Source organism: Somniosus microcephalus, chromosome 11 (assembly GCF_052327205.1).
Source record: "Somniosus microcephalus isolate GS21.2 chromosome 11, FLI_Smic_1.0, whole genome shotgun sequence".
NCBI classification, from domain to species: domain Eukaryota; kingdom Metazoa; phylum Chordata; class Chondrichthyes; order Squaliformes; family Somniosidae; genus Somniosus; species Somniosus microcephalus.
The window spans coordinates 144,405,306-144,432,812 of NC_140997.1; the positions used below are offsets into that span (position 1 = coordinate 144,405,306).

The 27,507-nt window shown below is 48.4% G+C and overlaps 1 protein-coding gene across 1 annotated transcript in view; it reads right to left on the reverse strand.

Moving 5' to 3' along the window:
* Positions 1-430: 430 nt before the first annotated feature.
* The window catches only part of LOC147110931 (mesotocin receptor-like), a 102,487-nt gene continuing 75,410 nt past the window's right edge, over positions 431-27,507 (reverse strand). The window contains exon 2 of the mRNA XM_085999980.1: positions 431-690. Within this exon, the coding sequence (XP_085856106.1) occupies positions 431-690 (260 nt within the window). The remainder of the gene's footprint in view (positions 691-27,507) is intronic.

Below are 27,507 nucleotides of genomic sequence, written 5' to 3' on the forward strand. Positions count from 1 at the left end.
CCCCGCCCCCCACAAATGGGGTGCAAGCTTGGACATCCACTCTCGCGAGCTGGGCCTTGTAAAATCGACTCTGGGATGTCGGCCCAGCAGGCTATTCGACCAAAGGTGTGACTTATTCTATCCATGTCCAATGGCCACTAGGGGTCAGTGGATACCTGTTAGGAGCAGGAACCATGGCCCCATTTTATTCCCCTCTTTATTTAATTTCCACTGTTAGCTGCCAACTGCTTGTGGTAAGAACGTCACACCCAACAGGAGCCAGCTGCTATAAGGTCAAGCTTCATCAGTGTAGTAAAGGTCATTTGAGAGGAATTATAACTTATCGCTTACAGTTGGCACAGCATTTTACAAAACGGATAAGGGCACAAGAAACACGGAAAAAGATCCTGGTGGAGCAGTCCTCGCAGCACAGAGTTGGCCGCGGTTTGCTTTATTGCTCATGCTGCAGATGGACCGAGAGGCTCTTCTGACTGCCCGAGCTCTTGAGGTTGACGGCGAAGGTGGAGGAATTGCTCTTCTTGCTGCAGGTCAGCTCGCTGCTGGGCTGCTCGGTCTTGCTGAGCCTCGGAGAGCAGCAGAGGAAATGTTGGACCAGGTCGTGGAGCAGGCGGCCGGTGAAGAACATGTAGATCCAGGGGTTGCAGCAGCTGTTGAGGCTCGCCAGCAGCATGGCGATGATGAAGGCCCAATCTGTGGGAAGATTAAAAAAAAACATTCTATTGATTCCTTTAATAATGACAATCACCCTGTCTATTCATACTCATCACATTCATATTAAAGGGGAAGTGAAGTCTGCTGAACCATATGCCTCGATTTTAAAATTCTCATCCTTGTTTTCAAATCCCTCCATGGCCTTGCCCCTCTCTATCTCTGTAACCTTCTTCAGCCCTACAATTCCCCGAGATCTCTGCGCTCCTCCAATTCTGGGTTCTTCACATCCCCGATTTTCATCGCTCCACCATTGGTGGCCCTGCCTTCAGCCGTCTAGTCCCTAAGTTCTGGAATTCCCTCCCTAAATCTCTCCACTTCTCTACCTCGCTCTCCTCCTTTAAGACGCTCCTTAAAACCTACCTCTTTGACCAAGCTATTGGTCACCTGCCCTAATATTTCCTTATGTGGCTTGGTGTTAAATGTGGTTTGACAATGCTCCTGTGAAGCGCCTTGGGACATTTTACCAAGTTAAAGGTGCTTTATAAATGCAAGTTATTGTTGTTGTTGTGTGCAGGTAAAAAAAATAATTCTTGGGATATGGGCGTTGCTGGCAAGGCCAGCATTTATTGCCCATCCCTAGTTGCCCTTGAGAAGGTGGTGGTGAGCCTTCTTCTTGAACCGCTGCAGTCCGTGTGGTGAAGGTACTCCCACAGTGCTGTTAAGTAGGGAGTTCCAGGATTTTGACCCATCGATGATGAAGTATCGGCAATATATGTCCAAGTCAGGATGGTGTGTGACTTGGGAGGGAGTTTGGAGATGGTGGTGTTCCCACGTGTCTGCTGCCCTTGTCCTTCTAGCTGGTAGAGGTTGCAGGTTTGGGAGGTGCTGTCGAAGAACCCTTGATGAGTTAGCAGTAGGAAGGTAACTGTGTGCACTTACCAAGATCTTACCAGGCACCCCCTAATTATTCTGTTTCTTGTATTGGAATTTCTGGTTAGTGACAGCCTGACAGCAGACATGTTGGCCGCGATTTTGCCGGCGTTCAGAATGCGGGTTTGGAGTCGGGTCCGCTGTCAAAATCAAAATGATTGACAGCGGGTTGGGCACCTGCTCCGAACCCGCCTCCATGTAAGTTTCCAAAGGGTCAAGTCTGCGATTTCAGAACAGACCCGACACCAAGCGGCGGGGGAGGCATTCAAGATACTGAACTGCTTGTTAAACGCTTGTTAACTACTATTTTGCCAGCCTATTTCTATTTTCCCACTTTTTTAACGGGGTTCACATCGTTCGGAGATCACGTCAGGTAAGTAGATCGGATTCTCTCCCCACTGCTGTGAATAGGTGACAGCTACAAAAGTGGTATGAAAGCTACCATTTCACAGCTGTTCACTTTCCAATATCAGAAGCTTGAGCCTTCAGGACTTGGACGATACTTTTGAGCTGTATGCAGTTTGGAATTGTTTGGAGTAAACTCTCTATCCACTGTCACCTCCTTGGAGCAAGCTGTCTCACCATTGACAGATCACTTCTGTCATCTCAGCTACAGCTGCCATCTATTCCAGCAACATCAGTGCCCTTGAAAAAATCTCACCTTGGTCCTCTGAATCCCTCCACGATCAGCCCCAGCACCAACCAGGCACACCAACATCACCAACAACAACACCAACTTTCTCCACAATCATCTGATGCTGCACAGGACACAGGGCATCAGCACCCGACAACATTGCTGCCCGGAAGGCCAGCGATGACATCACCATGGCCAGATTTAGTTCACTTGACGCTGTACACCCTGGCTGCCACATGATGCGCCAGGTTGACACCATTCCACACCAGCACCATAAAGCATCCCTACAATGTCCAAGCCATTCCTTTCACACTCACCACAATTGAGAGGTGGGGGGGTGGGGAGGGTGGAGTTAAGTCTCAACATTCACTGGAACTCACTAAGACATTTCCAAAGTTGAGCACAGACCTGTCCAATAAGGTAGTGTTAAAAATATAGATTTCAATGTTTGACAACAGATTAACAGAAACATCACATGAACATTGGCTAAACCATCCAGGTGCCTACCCTTGTGTGTTGTTAGTCGGTGTGCTTGCAGTAGGTTGAGGGTGAGTGTGAGGGGTGGCTAGTGAGATGGGGAAGTGATAATGTAGATAGAGAGGGATGGGTGGAGGTGCAAGGTAAGTTGGTGTGAGTAAGGATATGCAGGAGTAGGGTAGGGAAGGCAGATTGATGTGGATGTGATGAGTGGCACAGCAGAATGAGGTTGAGTGTGGCTTGGCAGTAACATTTCGTGATCTGCTCAAATCATTGAAAGGTTTGCGCCACTGCATTCTGGTCCTCCTGATGACATCCCTGCTTGTGCCCTCGTGTGCAATGTGCAACCAGGCTGCGTTGATCTCCTGGGGAGGTCTCTTCCGCCTATGGGAAGGGAAGAGAACCTCCCTGCGTGGTGTGACTCCCTCCATAAGCATATGGAGGGAGTTATGGAAGAGCCTGGGTGCAGCCGTGCACCTCTGTGCAGTGCTTGTCAGTGTTTGCAGCACCTCAATGCTGTAGAATACTGATAGCACAATTGTCAAAATCAATTTGGACATGGCCCCTTTAAGGAAACCGGCTGATGTGTCATCAAATCCGCTTCCTATTAATTGGCCGGGAACCTCGCTGAGCGCGCTTAACAAGCCCAATCAACGGAAAATCGCTTGGAGAGTGCGGACTGCAGTAGGCAGGGACCACAATTCCGACCCCGGCCATCCCGGACCCGTCTCAGTCGGCAAAATTGCAGCCATTATTCGGAATTTCCCTCCCATGTGGCATCAGGGATAGGAACAATGCATTGTGGGCAACTCTCCTCATTCACAATGTCACTGGACAGTACTTTACGATGATACACTTCACAAAATGGCTGCTCCCAGACTTCCCCTGACCATTGTTAGCAATGTCTTTATATATGCTTGAGTAAGGGAATATAGAGATGATCTCTTAATACTAAACATATTAATGCCGCACTCACAAAGGTTATTTTGACAGCAGCTCGCTCCCCCTGTGACCTCCACCACCAAGAAGGGCAAGAGCAGCAAAGTTGTGGGAACACAATCACCTCCAAGTGCCCCTCTAAGTCACACACCATCCTGACTTGGTTTATATCGCAGTTTCTTCAACAATGCTGGGTCAATATCCTGGAATTGCCTACCTAAAAAGAAAGACTTACATTTCTATCGAGCCTTCACGACAACCCAAAGCAATTTACAGCCAATTAAGTACTTTTGTAACGTAGGAGCCAATATGCACACAGCAAGCTCCCACATACAGCAATGTGATAATGGCCAGATAATCTGTTTTAGTGATGTTGATAGAGGGATAAATATTGGCCAGGACACTGGGGAGAACTCCCCTGCTCTTCTTCGAAATAGTGCCATGGGATTTTTTTACATCCACCTGAGAGAGCAGATGGAGCCTCAGTTTAACGTCTCATCCAAAAGACAACAGTGCAGCACTCCCTCAGCACAGCACTGGAGTGTCAGCCAAGATTCCTGTGCTCAAGTTGTCAGCGTGGGACTTGAACCCAAGGCCACAACCTTCTGGCTCAGAAGCGAGAGTGCTGCCAACTGAGCCACAGCTGACACTGCATCAATGGTGGGTCAACATCCTGGAATTCCCTACTTAACCCAACTGCAAACTTGGCCTCTATCGCCCCTGGAGGTGATTTGTGCGCTAAATCAGACGCTACACACCTCTCTTAAGGCGCTAACGCCACGGAGTGAGGCACTACCTTAGAACGCTGGCGAAGCTCATGTGATGTCAGTTAGCAATGGAACACACACAATGGCACCGTCCAATTCTTAAAGGGGAGGGTCAATCTTGCTCTCCAGTCACACCCTGCTCATTGCAGCCTTGAATCTCAGCCTGGAGAGACCTGTACATCAATTCTGCTGGAAAGAACAATGGAGAGGCCCAGGGAAAGAGCTCAGAGTGCAACCCCCATAATCTCTTCAAAATCGATGCAAGGAAGGTCAAATCAAAATGCACCTGCAAAGTGCTGCTCAGTACCCAAAACTCTTTCACACAGCATTGAATCTCTCCAGAAGTCTCTCTCTCTCTCTCAGAATGCGTGGTGCAAAAATGTCGCCGACAAAAAAAGGCAGGAAGCGGCCGCCTTTAAACAGCGCTCCCCCAGTCCCTTCCCAATTGCAAAACATTCCCCTCTACCTGTCATTGCTAGTGGCAGGCGGAAAGGCAGGGGGCGCCACTCAATATCCAGTCCGGGCGCTACCAGGACGTTGCACGTGCGACTGACGTCATGATCTGTGGGCGCAGGAGCTCGTGGCGGTAGTGTTTAGCATCGCCGCAAAATGTCTTGTCAATTTCGCAGGTGGCGCAAACATCGCCGCGCCCGGGCGCTAGTTGCTCTCCGCCCCGTTAGCACCCTCTTAGGGCGCTAATGGGAAATGCTAATCAACCGAATTTTTCCCCCCCAACAGTTTTATTTAGTGATTTGAAGGCTTTTTGGTATCAGGTGTGTTGTGGCAAGTAGAAAAGTGCAAAATTTATTCTTGAAAGATTCAGCCTCCAACACTTGCTAAAAGTCATGGGGGCTTTACTGGCAGTCCACCTCGCCCTCCAGGATCTACGACGGATGGAGCGGTGGCAACGAAGAAGACAGGAATATGTGCGCAGAGGGAGGAGGAAGAAGACGAGGAGGAAGAAGACGAGGAACAGGAGGGAGGGAGGAGGCAACAAGTCAATCGGGCTTTCAGACGGGTGGTCCGTGACCGGCTCATCTGACTCCAATTTGAATGAATGAAATCCCAGATCCCCATTGCTCTCCATATCCCCATCATACCATCCCTGTAGCATGGTACATCACAGCGCCCACCTAGGCACAAAGGTGAAATGAGAGAGACCACAAAATATTCCAAACTCTATTAATGCATAAACATATCACGCATAGAAACATAGAAACATAGAAGATAGGAGCAGGAGTAGGCCATTCGGCCCTTTGAGCCTGCTCCGCCATTCAACGAGATCATGGCTGATCATCCAAACCCTAGCACCCGGTCCCTACACCGACAGCCATCCCACCCAAGCCCTATCCCCGTAACCCCGCGTATTTAATCCCCCCTAACACTAAGGGCCAATTTTTTTTTTTATCATTGCCAATCAACCTAACCCACACATCTTTGGACTGTGGAAGGAAACCGGAGCACCCGGAGGAAACCCACGCAAACACGGCGAGAATGTGCAAACTCCACACAGACAGTCACCCGAGGCCGGATTTGAACCCGGGTCCCTGGCCCTGTGAGGCAACAGTGCTAACCACTATGCATTCTAATAACTAATGACCCTTATGCCTGCCATAGTTGAATAGCTGTCATTGTGTGCAAGGTGTGAGAGTGGGTGTGAGTATTGGTAGGTAGAGATTGTTGGTGGGTGAGTGCTAGGGGTGTGGTACATTGAGCAGTGTGTGAAGCTTGTGGTACAGATGGTGGTATGTAGCATTTGTTGAAGCCTTTACTCACCCTGCCCACCCGTGTGAGCTTGTTAAAGTTATTCCTGCACTGGGTGTGGGTCCTGGGGACCACAGCGCTGTCCATGATGTGGTGTGCCACCTCCCTCCACATGGTGTGGAAGACTTGTGGCGAGGGCTTCCTGCCAGTTGGGGGGTACAGGACCGGCTGCCTTCTCTCCACCATTAAAACCAATGCCTCCAAAGCTTCATGGGAAAACCTGCAGGCTCTCTCCCTGGGGCAGCAATCTGTCATCAACATTTGTAAATAAGTGCTCCTTCTCTTTGTCCTTCTTATAGTTGTTGAGGCAGCTGTACACCCAACAATGCTGAGAATGAGGTGCTGCAGCATCAATGGACTTCCCCTTTCAGCAGTGAAAAACGCCTGTGGTAATCATTACACTCGATATTGGTCCATCTTTTCAGTGTAATGCCAATGAGCTTGGGTTTTTAGACTAGATTTATGGCTCCAATCATTTTAATGAGGAGTGAGGACAAATTTTGCGTGCAGTCTAGACGATTTTTCACCTAGCTCTAAGTCACCATTTTTAGTTTAAACACTGCCCATTCCTTGGCTATAACGAATTTCTAGCCCAATATGTTTTTGATATTAATTCAGATCCTTTATTCTAATGCTAATTCACAAAGGTCCAGCATACTTTCTTGACGGTGGAAAAAAGGCTGGAGTCAATAGGACAAAGAGAGAATTGGTATGTTAATGAGCTAGTCATTGAAACTATTATCCTACAGGTCTGGGACAATAGAGGAATCATTACCACATTCTGACTTTCAGTTGATATTCATATGATATGGGAGCAGCTGAACTCAAGCATTCTCAGCGTGAAGTTGTCTAGCTGGCACCCACACCGAGGAAGCTGGCAGGCAGTTTAATTGGCAGCTCAGCTGACCAAACCTTGGAGAGGCGACCTGGGCAGTGGTCATAGGCCAAGCCCTTGGCTTCCTGTCCAGTTAGTAAATGAAAATTACAAAGGAGGACTTGGTCTGGGGCAGTCCTTTTTTGGAAGGTCTGTTAAGTGAGACAAACAGTGAGCTCATGCCCTCCTTAAGATAGAGCTGGTCTGTTTCAGTGGAATTAGTGGCCAAAAAAGTTATATTCATAGAACCATACAGCACAGAAGGAGGCCATTTAGCCCAATGTGCCTGTGCCTCTTTGAAACAGCTATCCATTTAGCCTCACTGCCCTGCGCTTTCCCCATATCCTGGCAAACTTTTCTTTTTCAAGTATTTATCCAATTCCCCTTTAAACGTTACTACTGAATCACCTTCCACCACCCTTTCAGGCAGTGAATTCCAAAAAGAAAAAACAGAAAGAAAGACTTGCATTTCTATAGCGTCTTACATGACCCGAGGACATCCCAAAGTGCTTTACAGCCAATTAAGCCCTTTTGAAGTGTAGTCACTGTTGTAATGTAGGAAATAGATCATAAATACATTTCTCCTCATCTCCCTCTGATTCTTTTCCCAATTATCTTAGAGTGAGTGGGATATTTATCCTGGCCATGATTTGTTATTTTCTATCCTCCTTGGCTCAGTGGTAGCCCTCTCATGTCTGTGTCAGACAGTGATGGGTTCATACCCCACTCCAGAGACAAGCACATAATCTACCCTGACACACCAGTTCAGTACTGAGGGAGGCTGCACTTTTGGAGGTGCCGTCTTTCAGATCAGACATTCAACTGAGGCCCCATTTGCCCTCTCAGCGGAACATAAAAGATCCCATGTCATTATTTCGAAGAGGCCCAGGGAGTTCTCCCCAGTGCCCTGGCCAACATTCATCCTGCAACCAACCTCACCAAAGCAGATTATCTGATCATTTGTCACCTTGCTGTTTGTGGGTGCTCGCTGTGTGCAAACTGGTTGCTGCGTTTCCCTACATTACAATAGTGGCTACACATCAAAAGTACTTCATTGGCTGTGATTTTCACATCCTAAGGATGTGAATGAGGCTATATAAATAGAAGGTTTTTTTAAAACTATGTTACAAGGAGCTTTATGAAGCTCTAATTTGTTGTAATCGTTAATGTAGTGTATGTACCTTTAAGGGGAGAACTACTTTTTACAGCTCCTGTATACTGTAGTACCGGCAGTGACCACACCTGTATATAAACCCTGAGTAGGGATCTGTACTGGTAGTTTTAGAGTAACCCTCATCCAGTAAACACCTGTTGATTGTTCCTCTGCAGTCTCTGTCTATTTGTTGAAGGACACCATACATCAAGATTCACGGATTTAACATTGGCGACGAGTCGATTCGAACCTACCTGCAACTCTGCAGAAGAAGGCCGATTCCATCAGCATGGGCGTCGACCATCCAGCTGAGACTCCAGCGAGACGGGCTGGCAACAGGTACGGCGCAGACCCTTCCCGCACAGCGGCGGCTAGAGCCGACCGACGGCACAGGAAAAGGCCAAGCAGCGTCGAAGGGAGCAGAGAGAGGGTAAAGCGCACAGGGCGCAGCCGGGGTTGAAGACCGAGCGGCGTCGACGGAAAAAAAAAAGAGAGCGAGGGTAAAGCGCACAGGGCGCTGCCGGGGTTCAGGACTGAGCGGCGTCAACGAGAGAGGCGCGCAGGAAACCGCGCAGAGCGCGGCCGGTGTTCAAGGACTGAGCAGCGTCCACGGGGGGGAAGAAAGGGAAGCGTGGGAGACGCCATTTGAGCCGCAGCGGAGAAGAAGGGAGAGCATGGGAGACGCCATTTTTGAGCCGCAGCAGAGAAGAAGGGAGAGCGCGGGAGACGCCATTTTTGAGCCGCAGCGGAGAAGAAGGGAGAACGCGGGAGACGCCATTTTGAGCCACAGCGGAGAAGAAGGGAGAGCGAGGGAGACGACATTTTTGAGCCGCAGCGGAGAAGAAGGGAGAGCGCGGGAGACGCCATTTTGAGCCACAGCGGAGAAGAAGGGAGAGCGAGGGAGACGCCATTTTTAGCCAGTCTAACCACACCCAGGGATGCCGAAGAGTGGCAGTGTCACAGTGTTCGACAATGAAGTCGGAGATTGGGCGACATGTGTAGAACGCATAGAAGTGTACTGCAAGGCGAATGAAGTGCCAGATGCCAGGAAAGCACTGGTATTGTTGAATTCCATGGGTGCAAAAACGTACGGCTTACTGCGAAACCTAGTAACCCCAGAGAAGCCAGTGGAAAAGGATTTTGAAAGCATAGTGGCAATCCTACAGGACCACTTAAACCCCACACCGCTGGTGATAGCAGAAAGATTTAAGTTTCACAAAAGGAACCAGCATAAAGACGAAAGTAATGCTGAGTATTTAACGGAACTGCGCAAGCTATCGAAACACTGCCAGTTTGGAACGGGACTAGCAGATACTTTAAGGGACAAGTTTGGGTGTGGGCTTCAAAGTGAAGGAACCCAGAAACGGCTTCTATCAGGAAAGGATCTTACGCTGGACAAGGCTTTCAGCATGGCAGTATCACACGAAGCAGTCGCATGGGGCGCTGCAGAGATACAACAGAGACCGCAAGAATATGGCACAAATGAAATTTCACATGGAGCAGTGAAGTGTTATCGCTGTGGCATAACAACACATGACCATAAGGATTGTTGGTTCAAGGACCAAGTGCGCAGACAGTGTGGAAAAGTAGGACACATAGCAAGAGTCTGCAGGTCGGGAAAGAAAACCAGCAGCAAGAAATCTCCACAGGAGAAGTACAAAAAGGTACATAAGGTGACGGAGAGTAGTTCAGACGAACAGAAAAGTGATACAGACTCCGGAAGCAAGGAGCTGGGTTGTCTGAAATTGCATAATGTAATCAAAATGGAGGATCACCATACTATCTGGGTCACGCTCAAGATAGACGGAGTCCAAGTGAAAATGGAATTGGACACAGGATCAGCCCTAACAGTCATAAACCGAAGGGACTACAAGCAGCTTTTCTCACATATACCCTTGAGAGATACAGAGATTGTCTTGAAGACGTACACGGGGCAAAAAGTCTACCCCAAAGGAAAAATAAGGGTGAACGTGATATACAACGGCAAGGAAAAACCAAAAATGAACCTATATGTATTGCCAGATGGAGGACCACCACTACTAGGACGTGAATGGATCCGGAAGATACAGTTAGATTGGCATTCCATACAAGCACTGACAGTAGATGCCAAAAAGGATGACGACGTCACACCTGGACGACTGTCAAAAATGCTAACTGACGCACAAGAAGTGTTCCAGGAGGGATTCGGAACACTAAAAGACATAACAGCGATGATCAAAATAGAGGAAAATGTAAGCCCAAAGTTTTTTAAGGCCAGACCGGTGCCTTATGCGATCCGCCCAGCCGTCGAAGCAGAGCTGGAAGGGTTGGAACGTTCTGGAGTACTGTCCAAAGTGGACTGGAGCGAGTGGGCTACACCCATCGTTCCTGTAATGAAGAGATCGTTGAGTAATACGCCTGGGGAATCAAAGAAGGTTCGCATCTGTGAGGACTTTAAGGTGACAGTGAACCCAGTCCTTCACACGGTACAATATCCGCTTCCGCGGATTGAAAATATTTTTGCCTCGCTATCTGGAGGAAAACGCTTCATTAAGATTGATCTGGCCCAGGCGTACTTGCAAATGGAGGTAGAAGAAGCCTCGAAACAGTACCTCACGATCAACACTCACAAAGGTCTCTACCAATACAACCGGCTGGTGTTCGGGGTAGCATCAGCTCCGGCTATTTGGCAAAGGGCAATGGATCAAGTCCTGCAAGGGATTCCAGGGACCCAGTGTTATTTGGACGACATCCTGGTCACGGGCGAAAATGACAGTGCTCACCTCGCCAACCTGGAGCAGGTGCTCACTAGATTGAAGGAATATGGGCTCCGAGCTAATTGCCACGAATGCGAGTTTTTCCAGAAGCAGATCTCGTATTGTGGCCACGTTATTGATGAAGAGGGGTTACATAAGTCCCCTGAAAAGATTGAGGCAGTAGTCAAGGCTCCAGCACCGGAAAATGTGTCACAACTAAGGTCGTTCCTCGGGCTGGTGAACTACTACCATAAGTTCTTGCCAAATTTGTCTACAGTACTACACCCACTGAACACCCTACTGCAAACGGGGGTACCATGGAAGTGGAATGACGAATGTAAACGAGCTTTCCAGAAGTGCAAAGAATTGATCACATCAAAAGAGGTGTTGGCTCATTTCAACCCAGCACTACCTATTCGGTTGGCGTGTGATGCATCACCCTATGGTATGTCGCACAAATTCCCGGACGGTTTGGAGAGGCCAGTAGCCTTTGCGTCTCGGTCACTAACCTCAGCCGAGCGTAACTACGCCCAGATTGACAGGGAGGCCCTCAGCCTAGTGTGGGAAGTGAAAAAGTTCAACCACTATCTGCACGGGCAGAAGTTCACCTTGCTGACTGACCACCAACCACTTGTCTCCATCTTTAATCCAAAGAAGGGCGTTCCGGTGATGACTGCGCAACGGCTACAAAGATGGTCCCTTTTTCTAGGGGTGAACCAATATGAAATAGAGTATAAGGGCACGAAACAGCATGGAAACGCTGATGGGCTATCACGCCTGCCCCTGCCTACTGCAGAGGAAGCACCAGCAGTGGACCCTGTCGAAATATTTTATTCGACTATAATTGAACGCTTGCCAGTAACTAACGCGGATATAGAGAAGGAGACCCGAAATGACCCGACACTGTCTCGGGTATATGATTTGACGGTGAAGGGATGGCCAACACATGGCGACTCACTATTGCCAGCATTCTCATCCAGAAGAGAACAGCTGTCAGTATGCCAGGGGACCTTGACGTGTGGATCCCGAGTGGTAATTCCACCCAAGCTAAGGGAGAGAGTGCTCAATGAGCTTCACGAAGGCCATCTGGGAGGGGTGAAAATGAAAAGCCTTGCTAGGGCTTATGTGTGGTGGCCGGGGATCGATCAGCAAATCGAGGACCTGACAAATGGGTGCCAGAAGGTCCAAAATGCACCACCACATGCCCCTCTACACCCATGGGAGTGGCCCTCCTCTCCATGGCAACGGGTGCATATTGATTTTGCTGGTAAATTCATGGACTCAATGTTCTTAATAGCCGTGGATGCGTACTCAAAATGGCCTGAGGTGATCAAAATGTCCTCCACCACCACGGAGAAAACGATTGCAGTCCTACGGACCATATTTGCCAGGAACGGCTTGCCAGAGCAGATTTGCTCTGATAACGGACCACAGTTTGTGTCCGAAGAGTTTCAGAAATTTATGAGAAGGAATGGGGTAAGGCATTACACATCCGCCCCGTATCATCCAGCCTTTAAAAAGGCAGTAAGGGCCATGTGCGATGACGACATTCCACTGCAGCATAAGGTGGACAATTTCCTGTTAGCCTACAGAAATGCGACACATGCAGTTACCAACCAGACTCTGGCAATGATGTTCTTTAACCGAAGGTTGAGATCTCGTCTGGATTTGCTCAGACCAAATGTACGAAGAAATGTTGAGAATAAGCAATTCCAGCACATCAATGAGAAGCCGACAAGGAGCTTCAATGTAGGGCAACCAGTCTTGACCCACGACTACCGAACAGAGAAATGGCAACCAGGAACGATATGCACATGGCAGGGGCCACTAATGTACACAGTGGATGTTGGGGGGAACATTGTGAGATGCCATGTCGACCAGATCTTAGCGTCACAGGAACGAGTCAACCCCATGTCTCGCGTACCTGGTGATGAACCCGACATACAGGTAGCATCTACCCCAGAAACAGTAGCATCAGAAGCTGATGAACCAACCGACGACAGGGGGGCAGAATCGCCTCCGCACCAAGAGCAAGACACTCAGGAAAGGCGCTATCCAGAAAGGATCAGGAAGCTGCCCCAAAGACTGAATTTATAAATGGACTATTTTCAGTTAATGTTGCATGTTAAAAGTGTTAACTGTTAAATGAATGTTATGGTACTGTTAATCTAAAAGGGGAGGAATTGTAGTGTATGTACCTTTAAGGGGAGAACTACTTTTTACAGCTCCTGTATACTGTAGTACCGGCAGTGACCACACCTGTATATAAACCCTGAGTAGGGATCTGTACTGTTAGTTTTAGAGTAACCCTCATCCAGTAAACACTTGTTGATTGTTCCTCTGCAGTCTCTGTCTATTTGTTGAAGGACACCATACATCAAGATTCACAGATTTAACAGTTAATCTGTTTGTTCACTTACGGATTGTAAAATAAAGCAACTTGTTGATATATACCCGACCTGCCCTGGAGTCATCCTACCAAATGATTAGAAATTGGGCAGTAAAGGGTAACTCCTGATCAGAAGGAACAGACAGTGCACTTATGGGAGAGACTGGTGGCACTCAACATGGGAGAACAGCCAGTGCCGATCCAAAATGTGTTGCACATACATACCGACTGTCAGCTGGCCGGCAATATTCAGGGGGACCCAGTCAATGTTTCTTGATGCAAATCAGTGTAATCGAGAGCCTCCCCCCCTCTGCCCCACGGCACCCCCGGCCCGCCTCAGCCCCATGGTTAATGCACTAGACCGGTCTTGCTGCTCTTCTTCATGCTGCTCGAGTACGAGTGGCCTGGATCGCTACCTCTGTCTGCTGCAGCTGGGAACTCTCTGCAAAGCTGAAAGGACATTGGTTGTTTTACTGATGCACCTTTGCGGAATACTTATTCAAATTTACCGACATAAATTATTATTTCTGGATGGGTTTTATCCACTGACTAAGAGGGGGAGGGGGAAGGTGCTTGGAGCTGCTCATGTCCCAGAGGCCTGAACAGAGCAGAATGCCACTAAAAGTCATATTAACATTTACAATTAGGCACCTGGTTAGATCCAGACTGGCTGTCAATCTGCGAGATGGATTTCTAAACTATGAGGAACTGCTGAATGTAAAGTTGTTTCAAATTATAACTAAATTACAATCTAGTGGCCTTCCACCAGGCCTATGTTGGATCAGTAAAGCACTCTGAGTAACATCTTCCTCGAGGTGAGCAGCAAGGTGTGATTGTTTGGGGAGCAGGAGGAGGAGCTTGAAGGAGTTGTGTGTCATTTTCAACGTGAGGATGTTATGTACCATAGACATCGAAGATGCCATTTACATCGCTGTGACATGAGTACAGTACTTTGTTAAACACTCCATGAAGACTGCGCCCTTTGAAACTTCTGAAAGGTTCACCCGACTTCTGTAAAAGATACAGCTTCTTGAAGTATCCGGAAATTTCTTGTGAGTGCCAGTAGTTGGATGGTTAACCCAACAATTGGAGACCCCTGATTGGGGCCCCTGAGTGTTGGGATACCCTATCACAGGACAGTAGTCAATATCCCACCAGTATATTGGCTTCTCATAGTGTACAACATGCCAATATAATGAAATTGTACAGTAGCTCCAAAATTGCCTGTCTCAATCTCAGTCAGGATGGTCTGTTGGAAACAGTGGGACCTTTGACAACAGCATAGGGATCCCCAGGCCTCAGAGGGTCTGCAAGGGGTTCCTGGGTCACAAGGTCATCCAATTGAAGTATCTGCTGATTACTGGGGCATTACGTCTGTTGCTGTGCGCAAACACGTTTTCTACAGCGATAGCTCATGTTCCTCTCAGCAGATGACACCTTCTATCGGATGATATGAGAGAGTCCCTGAGAGTGTCAGTATTTGCAGGGGATCTCCCACAAAGAATGTTTGAAAATCATTGCACTGCAGTGATACAGACCGTAAGCTCACCAAGGTGAATATATGGAGATAGAGGATGATGCCTGATTGGTGGTGATGTGCAGGGGCCCTGGGCTGGATTTTAAGGAGGAGGGCAGGTTGGCCACCTTTAACAGCAGGCCCTGATTTGCATGCGAGGCCTCGGTTTCCCGCCTGCAGTCAGCCAGATTGAGAGGCTGGCTGGATGCGGGCAGGTAGGCCTGCGGCGCTAGGCCGCATAGAGCAGGGAATGAGGGATCGTGGGATGGGGTGGCGGGAAGCGGCCGCACGGTGAGGGGGGTGTCCGAGGATGATCGCGGGCCGGGAAGCGGCCACAGAAGCAAGGGGGGAATGTGCTCTCACCAAGATCGCAGACTGGGAGGAACAGGGGAAGGCCGAAGGAGCAGGGTTGGGGGGGAGGCCTCGTGGAGGCCTGTGGAGGGGCGGTGATTGGAGGCCTGGCAGGGGGGATAAGTTAGGTAGGGACCCTGGATCCAGGAGGTAGGTATAAAGGCACTTACCTCCTGGATCCAGCAGTCCCTGCCTTGCTGTAACTGCCGGGTTTTACAAATTGAGTAAAACCCGTCCACATGCAGTTAAAAACAAAATGAAGGTTAAAAAAGAGACTTCCAGCCTCATTATAATATTTAAATTGACGTCCTGCCTCCTGGGAACGGGTTGGTCACCTGTCCATGTCCCGCCGCTGTTAAAACTGTAACTGAGCGGGTTGGAGGCGGGTTCAGGTCGGGAATCCCATTTTTAACAATTGAACTATCCCCACACCCAACCGACCCATTATCTTAGGTTAAAATTTAGTGTTACCCTGACTTGGGTATACAGGGCATAATTTCAAAGTTTGCAGATGGCATAAACTCAGAAATGTAGTAAACAGTGAGGAGGATAGTAACAGACTTTAGGAGGACATAGACAGACTGGGTAAATGGGCAGACACATGGCAGATCTTCATGTGTCCATCTCCATCATCAGCTGCTTCATCAATGACCTTCCCCCCATTTTAAGGTCAGAAATGGTGATGTTCGCTGATGATTGCACAGTGTTCAGTTCCATTCGCAAGTACCCAAATAATGAAGCAGTCCATGCCCGCATGCAGCAAGACCTGGACAATATTGAGGCTTGGGCTGATAAGGGGCAAGTAACATTCCCGCCACACAAGTGCCAGGCAATGACTATCTCCAACAAGCAAGTGTCTAACCATCACCCCTTTCATTCAACAGCATTACCATCGCCAAATCCCCCACCATCAGCATCCTGGGGGTCACCATTGACCAGAAACTCAACTGGACCAGCCACATAAATACTGTGATGACAAGAACAGGTCAGAGGCTGGGTATTCTGCGGTAAGTGTCTCACTTCCTTACTCCCCAAAGCCTTTCCACCATCTACAAAGCACAAGTCTCCACTTGTCTGGATGAGTGCAGCTCCAACAACACTCAAGAAGCTCAACACCATCCAGAACAAAGCAGCCCGCTTGATCGGCACCCCATCCACCACCTTAAACTTTCACTCCCTCCACCACCGCGCACCATGACTGCAGTGTGTATCATTTACAAGATGCACTGCAGCAACTCGCCAAGGCTTCTTTGACAGCACCTCCTAAACCCACAACCATGACCATCTAGAAGGACAAAGGCAGCAGGTGCATGGGATCACCATCACCTACAAGTTCCCCACCATCCTGACTTGAAACATATCGCCGTTCCTTCATCGTCGCTGGGTCAAAATCCTGGAACTCCCGAACAGCACTGTGGGAGTACCTTCACCACACAGACTGCAGCGGTTCAAGAAGGCAGCTCACCACCACCTTCTCAAGGGCAATTAGGGATGGGCAATAAATGCTGGCCTTGCAAACATCCCAAGAATGAATTTAAAAAAATGAAAATTAACGCAGAGAAGTGTGAAGTGATGCATTTAGGTAGGAAGAATGAGGAGTGGCAATATAAACTAAATGGTACAATTTTAAAGGGGTGCAGGAACAGAGAGACCTGGGGGTGTATGTGCACAAAACTGGGGGAGAAATTTGGTACCTTAGCACCTCCAGTAAGCGCCTGGTGGGGGCGCTAATGGGGTGCTGAGGCAGTAGCACCACGGCAAATCCAGTGCAGCACAGCAAATCTGGCACCCCTGTAGTGCCGCCGCTACGAGTTAGCACCGGGGACTTCAGCGTCAGGCAGATCGTGATGTCAGTGAGGCGCCCGATCTGTGAAATTGATTATCGTCCCCTGCCTTAGCGTCTCGCCCTGACAGCGACGGGGAGAGGAGGTGTGAAGCAGTTGGTAGCCGACTTCAGGGGTGCTACTTAAAGGAATCATGGGCAATTAGTCGCAGCTCTCATGTTAGTGCTGTTTCACTGCTTCCTTGTTGTTTGACATTGTGCAAAGGTTTAAATCAGTCATTTAAAGGTTAGTCTCAGGAGTGTTACGGCTACTAAAAATTAGTTACATTTATTCTCACAACGTATCAAAGTGCTACACTTCCTTACGTTAATGGGGGCTGTATTGGCAGTCAACCTCGCCCTCCAGGATCTATGGTGGAGGGAGCAGAGGCAGCGAGAAAGACTGGAACATGTGACCAGAGGGAGGAGGAGGGCAATCAGGGCTCTCAACAAGAGGCCTTACCTTTCAAGGGTCTTCCGACAGCAATTCGCCTACCTTCAATTAAGGGAGGTCACAGAGGCTCTCTACTGTAGGAGAAGGGACTACATTCATTCCCCATCACCAGAGAAAAGCAGGAGGAGCGTACATGTGGCTTCCCCATGGTGCCTCAACGGACTGCGGTTTGAATGAACTAAACCCCAGATCCCCGTTGCTCACCACATCCCCATCATTCCATTCCTGTCGCAGGCCATTTCACAGCACAAAGCTGAAATGACACACATCACAAAATAATCCAAACTGAATTAATAAATTTATCAATAATCAGTTAACACATATTTACAACAACATTAACTATTCACCCTTGTGCAATCCCTTAGTGCCTCTCGTTACAGTACCTTTGCCTACTCTCGTACTCCTACGAAGTGTTGGCCCAGTGGCTGCAGCACAGCGGGTGGAAGGCTGCTGAGTGTCCGTGCGGTAGACTTCAGATGGCCTTGCAGGACGCCCTCAACCAGCTCTGGGCCTGGAAGGCCCGGATGTAGATTGCACCAACTCCGCATGGGCGGCAGCAGTCTGGGCTGGCTGGATGACAGGCAGCGACAAGGGCAATGGCGGAGTGACAGCGGTGGGAGCAGGAATGCTGTCATCCCGAGAGAGGAGAGCAGGTTCCTGCTCCACTGACCCACTGCCACTGCCCCGGGGCAGTACCTCAGCATCCCTAGCCATCTGTTACTCGAGGTCCTCATCTGAGTTCTGTGCAGCAGAAGTTGCGCGCGAACTCGCCCTCCAGGAGCTGGCCCCCGAGCTACCCTTTCCCCCTGGCCTTGCTGCAGCCTGCTCATTCCGGTGCATCACCCTGTGCAGATCCCGCTACTATACTAGCCTCTAAAGAATGCGTACTACCAGTATCTGAGCTGGTGCCTGCGGGTGAGAGATGCAGTGACATGGTGTGTTCTTCCTCCTCCTCTTCTCCCGCCTCGCTCTCAATGGTGCCCTCAGGGACAGGCTGCTCAGGTGCTTGCTCATTACCTGAAAGCCTAAAGGCACAAGAGTCGGGTTAAGGTGAGGGGGGTGGGGGTGCAGGAAGGGAGAAATGCATGGATACAGCATGATTAGCTGGAAAGTGCAAAAGGTTTGATGGGTGAGGGGGAAGTGGGATGTGAGAAGGAGGAGTAGGGATGAACATACAATTGTTGTCCCCAAGGGGGTTAACGTCGCCGGTGGCCACGGTGCCCACCAACTGACGCCCAATAATCTGCATCAGTCTATTTTCCAGCGCAGACATTGGTTGGTGTCGGTGTGTCCCCCGCCTGTGTGCTCCTGCTCCCTCTTGTTATGAGCCAACTTGGCCTGCAAGAGAAAGGAAAGTGTGTGAGTGAGTGTGGAGCAATGTGTTTGGGTGATGTGCCTGCCATAGTTGAATAGCTGTCATTGTGTGCAAAGTGTGAGATGTGGGTGTGAGTGTTGGTAGGTAAAGATTGTTGGTGGGGGAATGTTGGGGGTGTGGCACTTTGGGCAGCGTATGCAGACTATGGTTCAGATGGCGGTATGTAGCATTTGTTGAGGCATTGACTCACCCATACCACCCGAGTGAGGTCGTTAAATTTCTTCCTGCACTGTGTGTGGGTCTTGGGGACTACAGTGCTACCCGAGACCTGATGGGCTCCACAGGCCGCAGAAGACTTGCGATGAGGGCCTCCTGCCACTTGCCAGGTAGAGCACCGCCCTCTGTCTCAGCACAGCGGACACCAACTCCTCTAATGCTTGGTATGAAAATCTGCGGGCTCTCTCCCTGGGGCGTGGATCTGCCATCATGGCACCTGCTTGAGTCATCTGGCTCCTTGGGCTTGGCCTGCTTCTACTTGCTGACACAGGTTCACAGCCAGCAATGCTGAGAATGAGGTTCTGCAGCATCAATGAACCTCCCCGTTAAAAACAGGAAAGGGCCTGTGGCAATGATGACTTGCAATTAGACTGCACCTGATATTGGTTAGCGCTTTGAGTCTGATGCCACTGAGCTAGGCCATTAGCACTTGATTTAGCACTCCCATCCTTTCTTTGAGCGATGATACTTAAATTTGCGTGCAGCGTGATTCATTAGCGCCTGGCACTAAATCTCAAACTTTTCTCAAGTTACCGCCCATTCGTGGGCTATAATGAATTTTCCCCCCCTTGGCTTTACAAACAGTGACATACAGTACAAAAGCAAGGGGAGTTATGCTAAAGGTTTATAAAGCACTGGTTAGGCCTCAGCTGGAGTATTGTGTCCGATTGTGGGCACCACACTTCAGGAAGGATGTCAAGGCCTTGGAGAGGGTGGAGAGGAGATTTACTAGAATGGTACCAGGGATGAGTGACTTCAGTTATGTGGAGAGACTGGAGAAGCTGGGGTTGTTCTCCTTAGAGCAGAGAAGATTAAGGGGAGATTTAACAGAGGTGCTCAAAATCAGAAAAGGTTTTGATAGAGTAAATAAGAAGAAATTGATTCCAGTGGCAGAAGGGTCGGTAACCAGAGGACACAGATTTAAATGAGGGTAATTTTTTTTATGCAGCGAGTTATTATGATCTGGAATGCACTGCCTGAAAAGGTGGTGGAAGCAGATTTAATAATAACTTTGAAAAGGCAATTGGATAAATACTTGAAGGGGAAAAATTTGCAGAGCTACGGGGAAAGGGCAGAGGAGTGAGACTAATTGGGTGGCTCTACTAAAGAGTCGGCACAGGCACGATGGGCCAGACGGCCTCTTTCTGAGTCACGAAACAAGGTTTTAAATTTCGGCAAGGCTGACTTTGAAGGGATGAGGCAGGAATTGACCACATTAGAGTGGGCAGAACTATTAACGGATAAAACTACGCTGAAGAGTGGGAGGTGTTCAAAACAGTATTTGGTGGAATACAAGACCTGTACATAACCCGTACATAACATAGCAATTCCGTGTGTAATTAAACAACCTTGGTCAACAAGAAAAATGAGATAGTATAAAATTAAAAGAAAGGGCTTATAATGAATGCCAGGAACAGGGTTTCCGCGGAGTGGGAGAGATATAAAGAACAGCAAAGGGATATAAAGCAAGTGGTAAGAGTCGCAAAAAGGGAATATGAGGAAAAGCTTGCGAGGGATATCAAGGGCAACACTAAAGGTTTTTACAAATATATTAAGAGAGAGGGTGGCTAAGAGTGATTTGGGCTGCTTAAAGACAGATAAAGGTGGGATTGTAATTGGAAATCAGGAAATGGCAGACTTACTAAATAACTACTTTGCATCAGTCTGCACAGTAGAGGATGAGGATACAGTACCAGAGATACAAGGAAAACTAAAAATAAATCAAGGGGAGGAACTAACTAGATTCAATATAACTAAAGAAAATGGTGCTGGAGAAACTAATGAAATTAAAGACAGACAAACCTCCAGGACCAGATGCTTTCCACCCCAGGATATTAAAAGCAGCAGGTGAGGAAATTGTAGACACTCTAGTCATGATCTTCCAAAACCCTCTCAATTCAGGAACTGTCCCCTTGGATTGGAAAACTGCCAATGTTACCCCATTATTTAAGAAGGGTAGGAGAGATAAACCAGGAAATGATAGGCCTATTAGTCTAATGTCACTTGTGGGGAAGTTACTAGAATCCGTTATTAGGGGCAGAGTGACTGAGCATTTGAACAAATATGAACTGATCAGAGGGAGCCAGCATGGATTTGTAAAGGGCATATAATGTCTAATGAACCAATTCAATTAATTGAGGAGGTAACAAAGGTGGTAGATTAGGGAGTGTCTATGGATGTTATTTATATGGACTTCCTGAAGGCATTCGACAAAGTTCCACATAAGAGACTGTTAACAAGAATGAGAGCGCATGGAATTGGAGGCAGCCTATTGGCTTGGGTAGGGAATTGGTCAGGAGGTAGGAGACAGAGAGTAGGGATAATGGGTATGGACTCAAATTAGCAGTTTTAACTAGTAGTGTTCCCCAGGGATCTGTACTGGGGCTGCAGCTTTTCACCATATTTATCAATGACTTGGATGAAGGAATAGAGAGCCGTATATCCAAGTTTGCTGATGACACTAAGTTAGGTGAAACAGTAAACAGTGTCGATGGGAGCAGAAAGTTGCAAAGGGCCACTGATAGACTAAGTGAGTGGACAAAACTATGACAGATGGGAGTTCAATGTGGGGAAGTGTGAGGTCATCCACTTTGGACCCAAGAAAGAGAGATCATAGTATTTTCTAAATGGCGAGAAGTTGGGAACTGTGGATGAGCAGAGAGATGTAATGGTCCAACACTGAAACCACTAAAAGTTGGTGGCCAGGTGCAAAACATAATTACAAAGGCTAATGGAATGTTGGCCTTTATCTGAAGGGGGCTGGAACACAAAGGGGTGGAAGTGATGTTACAATTGTAGAAAGCTCTGGTTAGACCCCATCTGGAGCACTGCCTTCAGTCTGGGCACCGCTCCTCAGGAAGGATAGATTGGCCTTGGAGGGGGTGCCGCACAGAGTCACCTGAATGATGCAGGGGATAAAAGGGTTAAATTATGAGGACAGGTTGCATAGACTAGGCTTGTATTCTCTTGAGTGTAGAAGATTAAGGGGTGATGAAACAGGTATTTAAGATGATTACAGGATTTGATAAGGTAGATAGAGAGAAACTATCTCCTCTGGTGGGGAGTCCACAACAAGTGGGCATAACTTTAAAATTAGAGCTAGACCATTCAGGGGTGATGTCAGGAAGCACTACTTCACACAAAGTGTAGTGGAAATGTGGAACTCTCCCCCAAAAAGCTGCTGAGGCTGGGGGTCAATTGAAAATTTCAAACTGAGATTGACAGATTTTTGTTAGGCAAGGATATTAAAGGATACGGATCCAAGGCGACTAGATACAGATCAGCCATGATCTAACTGAATGGCGGAATAGGCACGAGGGGCTGAATGGCCTCCTCCTGTTCCGATGTTCCGTGCTGTATCATTCTATGATTCTACACAACTTGTGGACTTGATGAGCTAAGCCAGTTGGACACTGAAAAGGCAATTGGGCGCCCTCTGGTGGTCACCTGAGGTCAAGCCGGCGACTGAAGGGTTGAGTTTAAAGATCTTTTTGCTGTTAGTATAATGTCATATGATTTTCACTAACACTACCGTCAGCTTGGCCAGGCGAGGGGGAGGCAAAGCCACCTAGTGATGGTCTTTTTAAACTTCCTCAACTTCTTCATTTACATTCTCCTGCCCACCTTGGTCAGACCTACCTGGCGATCTGAGTTCAGTTCTGGGCACCGCACCTCAGGAAGGATATATTGGCCTTGGAGCGGGTGCAGCACGGATTCACCAGAATGACACTGGGGCTAAAAGGGCTAAATCATGAGGAAAAGTTGCATAAACTCGGCTTGTATTGCCTTGAGTTTAGAGGGTTGAGGGGGCGACCTGATGAAGGTGTTTAAAATGATAAAAGGATTCTATAAGGTAGATCAAGAGCAACTATGTCCCCTGGCGGGGAAATCCAGTAAAAGGGCGCACAATCTTAAAATTAGAGCTAGGCCATTCAGAGGCAAAATCAGGAAGCACTTTGTCAATCAAAGGGTATTACGGAAATCTGGAACTCTCTTTCTCCAAAAGGCGGGGGATGGTGGAACAATTGGAGCATTCAAGACTGAGATCGTTAGATTCTTGTTGGGTAAAATATCAAGGGTTGTGGAGCAAAGGCGGCTAAATGGAGTTGAGATACAGATCAGCCATGATTTAATTGAATGGCAAAACAGACTCGAGGGGCTGAATGGCCTCCTCCTGTTCCGATGTTCCTACCTCAGTGCTCGCCATCCTCAACTTCCAATCCTGGAAAAAGCTCTTCTAAGTCCATCAGAAGTGTCTTCTCCAACTCCCATCTCCCCCTCCTCGGGCTCACAGCCTGATCCCACATCAGCGCTTCTGCTAATCGACTTCACATCTACCTTCCCTCTACTATGTCTCAGAGAATCTCCCAACCTCACTTGTAATATCTCCAAGTTTGCAGACGACACAAAGCTGGGTGGGCGTGTGTGCTGTGAGGAGGATGCCGAGAAACTACAGTATGATTTGGACAGGTTGGGTGATTGGGCAGAAGCATGGCAGATGCAATATAACGTGGATTAATGTGAGGTTATCCACTTTGGTGGCAAAAACAGGAAGGCAGATTATTATCTGAATGGCAATAGATTGGGAGAAGGGGAAGTGCAACGAGACCTGGGTGTCCATGTGCACCAGTCGCTGAAGCTAAGCATGCAGGTGCAGCAGGCAGTTAAGAAGGCAAATGGTATGTTGGCCTTCGTAGTGAGAGGGTTTGAGTACAGGAACAAGGATGTCTTGCTGCAGTTGTACAGGGCCTTGGTGAGACCACACCTTGAGTATTGTGTGCAGTTTTGGTCGCCTTATCTGAGGAAGGATGTTCTTGCCATGGAGGGAGTTCAGCGAAGATTCACCAGACTGATACCTGGGATGGCAGGAATGACGTATGAGGAGAGATTGGGTCGATTGGGCTTGTACTCGCTGGAGTTTAGAAGAATGAGAGGGGATCTCATCGAAACTTATAAAATTCTAACAGGACTAGACAGACTAGATGCTGGAAGGATGTTCCCGATGGTCGGGGAGTCCAGAACCAGGGGTCACAGTCTAAGGATAAGGGGTAAGCCATTTAGGACAGAGATGAGGGGGAATTTCTTCACCCAGAGAGTGGTGAACCTGTGGAATTCTCTACCACAGAAGGCAGTAGAGCCGAATTCATGAAATATATACAAGAAGGAGTTGGATATATTTCTTAAGGCTAAAGGGATCAAGGGATATGGAGAGAAGGCAGGAACAGGGTACTGAATTTGGATGATCAGCCATGATCTCATTGAATGGCGGAGCAGGCTCAAGGGGCCGAATGGCCTACTCTTGCTCCTATCTTCTATGTTTCTATGTTTATATGTCTGCTTTTGGTCCACCTAAAATTCCACAGCTGCAGACTTGAGCACAATAGCTGATCTACTGGCCTGGCCATCCACTGCCTCAGACACTCTATAACCCCAGTCCATGGGGTCACTCTATAACCCCAGCCCATGGGGTTACTCTATAACCCCAGTCCATGGGGTCACTCTATAACCCCAGTCCATGGGGTCACTCTATAACCCCAGTCCATGGGGTCACTCTATAACCCCAGTCCATGGGGTCACTCTATAACCCCAGTCCATGGGGTCACTCTATAACCCCAGTCCATGAGGTCACTCTATAACCCCAGTCCATGGGGTCACTCTATAACCTCAGTCCATGGGGTCACTCTATAACCCCAGTCCATGGGATCACTCTATAACCCCAGTCCATGAGGTCACTCTATAACCTCAGTCCATGGGGTCACTCTATAACCCCAGTCCATGAGGTCACTCTATAACCTCAGTCCATGGAGTCACTCTATAACCCCAGTCCATGGGGTCACTCTATAACCCCAGTCCATGAGGTCACTCTATAACCCCAGTCCATGGGGTCACTCTATAACCTCAGTCCATGGGGTCACTCTATAACCCCAGTCCATGGGGTCACTCTATAACCCCAGTCCATGGGGTCACTCTATAACCCCAGTCCATGAGGTCACTCTATAACCCCAGTCCATGGGGTCACTCTATAACCTCAGTCCATGGGGTCACTCTATAACCCCAGTCCATGAGGTCACTCTATAACCTCAGTCCATGGGGTCACTCTATAACCCCAGTCCATGGGGTCACTCTATAACCCCAGTCCATGAGGTCACTCTATAACCTCAGTCCATGGGGTCACTCTATAACCCCAGTCCATGGGGTCACTCTATAACCCCAGCTCATAGGATCCCTCTATAACCCCACTTCAATGAGTCACTATATTTGTTTATGTTTAGGAACACATGGAGCAAGATTTACTTGCAATTACATAATGGACATAATGTCATACACAAGTTAGGGATCAGTAATTATCGCACAGGGCAATTTATGGGCTATACCACATGAAAGCCAACTTTACAGCACAACAGAGACTGAAACTTGCTGGAAAGTCCTGTACATAGCTGGGATGGAACAGGCACTCCAGCATGAAACAGTTTGGATCCCAGCCACCCAAGTATTCCATTCAATAGAGTTTGGCAGTGCTGATTGTTCCTGTGGTGTACACAAAGGCACTGCCAGCAGAGGGCATGCAAAGGACAGGAGATCTGCAAAGCCATCCAGGCTCCAACTTGAATCTACTTCAAACTGAACAAGTGCTTCTGGTCTGGAAGGGTTGCTGGCAGTAAACGTGCCAGTTTGGCTCAGTGGGAAGCACTGGATCAGGAAGGCCATGAATTCAAGCCCCACCTCAGAGACTTGTGCACGTAATACAGGCTGACACATCAGTACTGAATTAAGAATTTATAAGTTAAGAGCAATTTGGCCTTGGGTCCTGCTGTTAATTGTTTACTCGTGTTAACAATTGAAAACATACAGTTTTGTAGTGTATGTACCTTTAAGGGGAGAACTACTTTTTACAGCTCCTGTATACTGCAGTACCGGCAGTGACCACACCTGTATATAAACCCTGAGTAGGGATCTGTACTGTTAGTTTTAGAGTAACCCTCATCCAGTAAACGCCTGTTGATTGTTCCTCTGCAGTCTCTGTCTATTTATTGAAGGACACCATACATCAAGATTCACGGATTTAACATTGGCGACGAGTCGATTCGAACCTACCTGCAACTCTGCAGAAGAGGGCCGAATCCGGAGGCACGGGCTACGACCATCCAGCGGAGACTCCAGCGGGACGGGCTGGCAACAGGTACGGCGCAGAGCCTTCCCGCACAGGGGCGGCTAGAGCCGACCGATGGCACAGGAAAAGGCCGAGCAGCGTCGACGGAAAAAGAGAGAGAGGGTAAAGCGCACAGGGCGCAGCCGGGGTTCAGGACCGAGCGGCGTCAACAAGAGAGGCGCGCAGGAAAACGCGCAGAGCACAGCCAGTGTTCAAGGGCCGAGCAGCGTCCGTGGAGAAGAAGGGAGAGCGCGGGAAGAAAGGAAAGCGCGGGAGACGCCATCTGAGCTGCAGCAAAGAAGGGAGAGCGCGGGAGACGCCATTTTTTTTTTAGCCGCAGCAGAGAAGAAGGGAGAGCGCGGGAAGAAAGGAAAGCGCGGGAGACGCCATTTTGAGCCACAGCGGAGAAGAAGGGAGAGCGCGGGAAGAAAGGGAGAGCGCGGGAGACGCCATTTTTAGCCAGTCTAACCACACCCAGGGATGCCAAAGAGTGGCAGTGTCAAAGCGTTCGACAATGAAGTAGATGATTGGGCGACATATGTCGAACGCATAGAAGTGTACTGCAAGGTGAATGAAGTGCCAGATGACAGGAAAGCACTGGTATTGTTGAATTCCATGGGTGCAAAAACGTATGGCTTACTGTGAAACCTAGTAACCCCAGAGAAGCCAGTGGAAAAGGATTTTGAAAACATAGTGTCAATCCTACAGGACCACTTAAACCCCACACCGCTGCTGATAGCAGAAAGATTTAAGTTTCACAAAAGGAACCAGCATAAAGATGAAAGTAATGCTGAGTATTTAACGGAACTGCGCAAGCTATCGAAACACTGCCAGTTTGGAACGGGACTAGCAGATACTTTAAGGGACAAGTTTGGGTGTGGGCTTCAAAGTGAAGGAACCCAGAAACGGCTTCTATCAGAAAAGGATCTTACGCTGGACAAGGCTTTCAGCATGGCAGTATCACACGAAGCAGCCGCACAGGGTGCTGCAGAGATACAACGGAGACCGCAAGAATATGGCACAAATGAAATGTCATATGGAACAGTGAAGTGCTATCGCTGCGGCAGAACAACACACGACCATAAGGATTGTTGGTTCAAAGACCAAGTGTGCAGACAGTGTGGAAAAGTAGGACACATAGCAAGAGTCTGCAGGCCGGGAAAGAAAACCAGCAGCAAGAAATCTCCACAGGAGAAGTACAAAAAGGTACATAAGGTGACGGAGAGTAGTTCAGACGAACAGAAAAGTGATACAGACTCTGGAAGCAAGGAGCTGGGTTGTCTGAAACTACATAATGTAATCAAAATGGA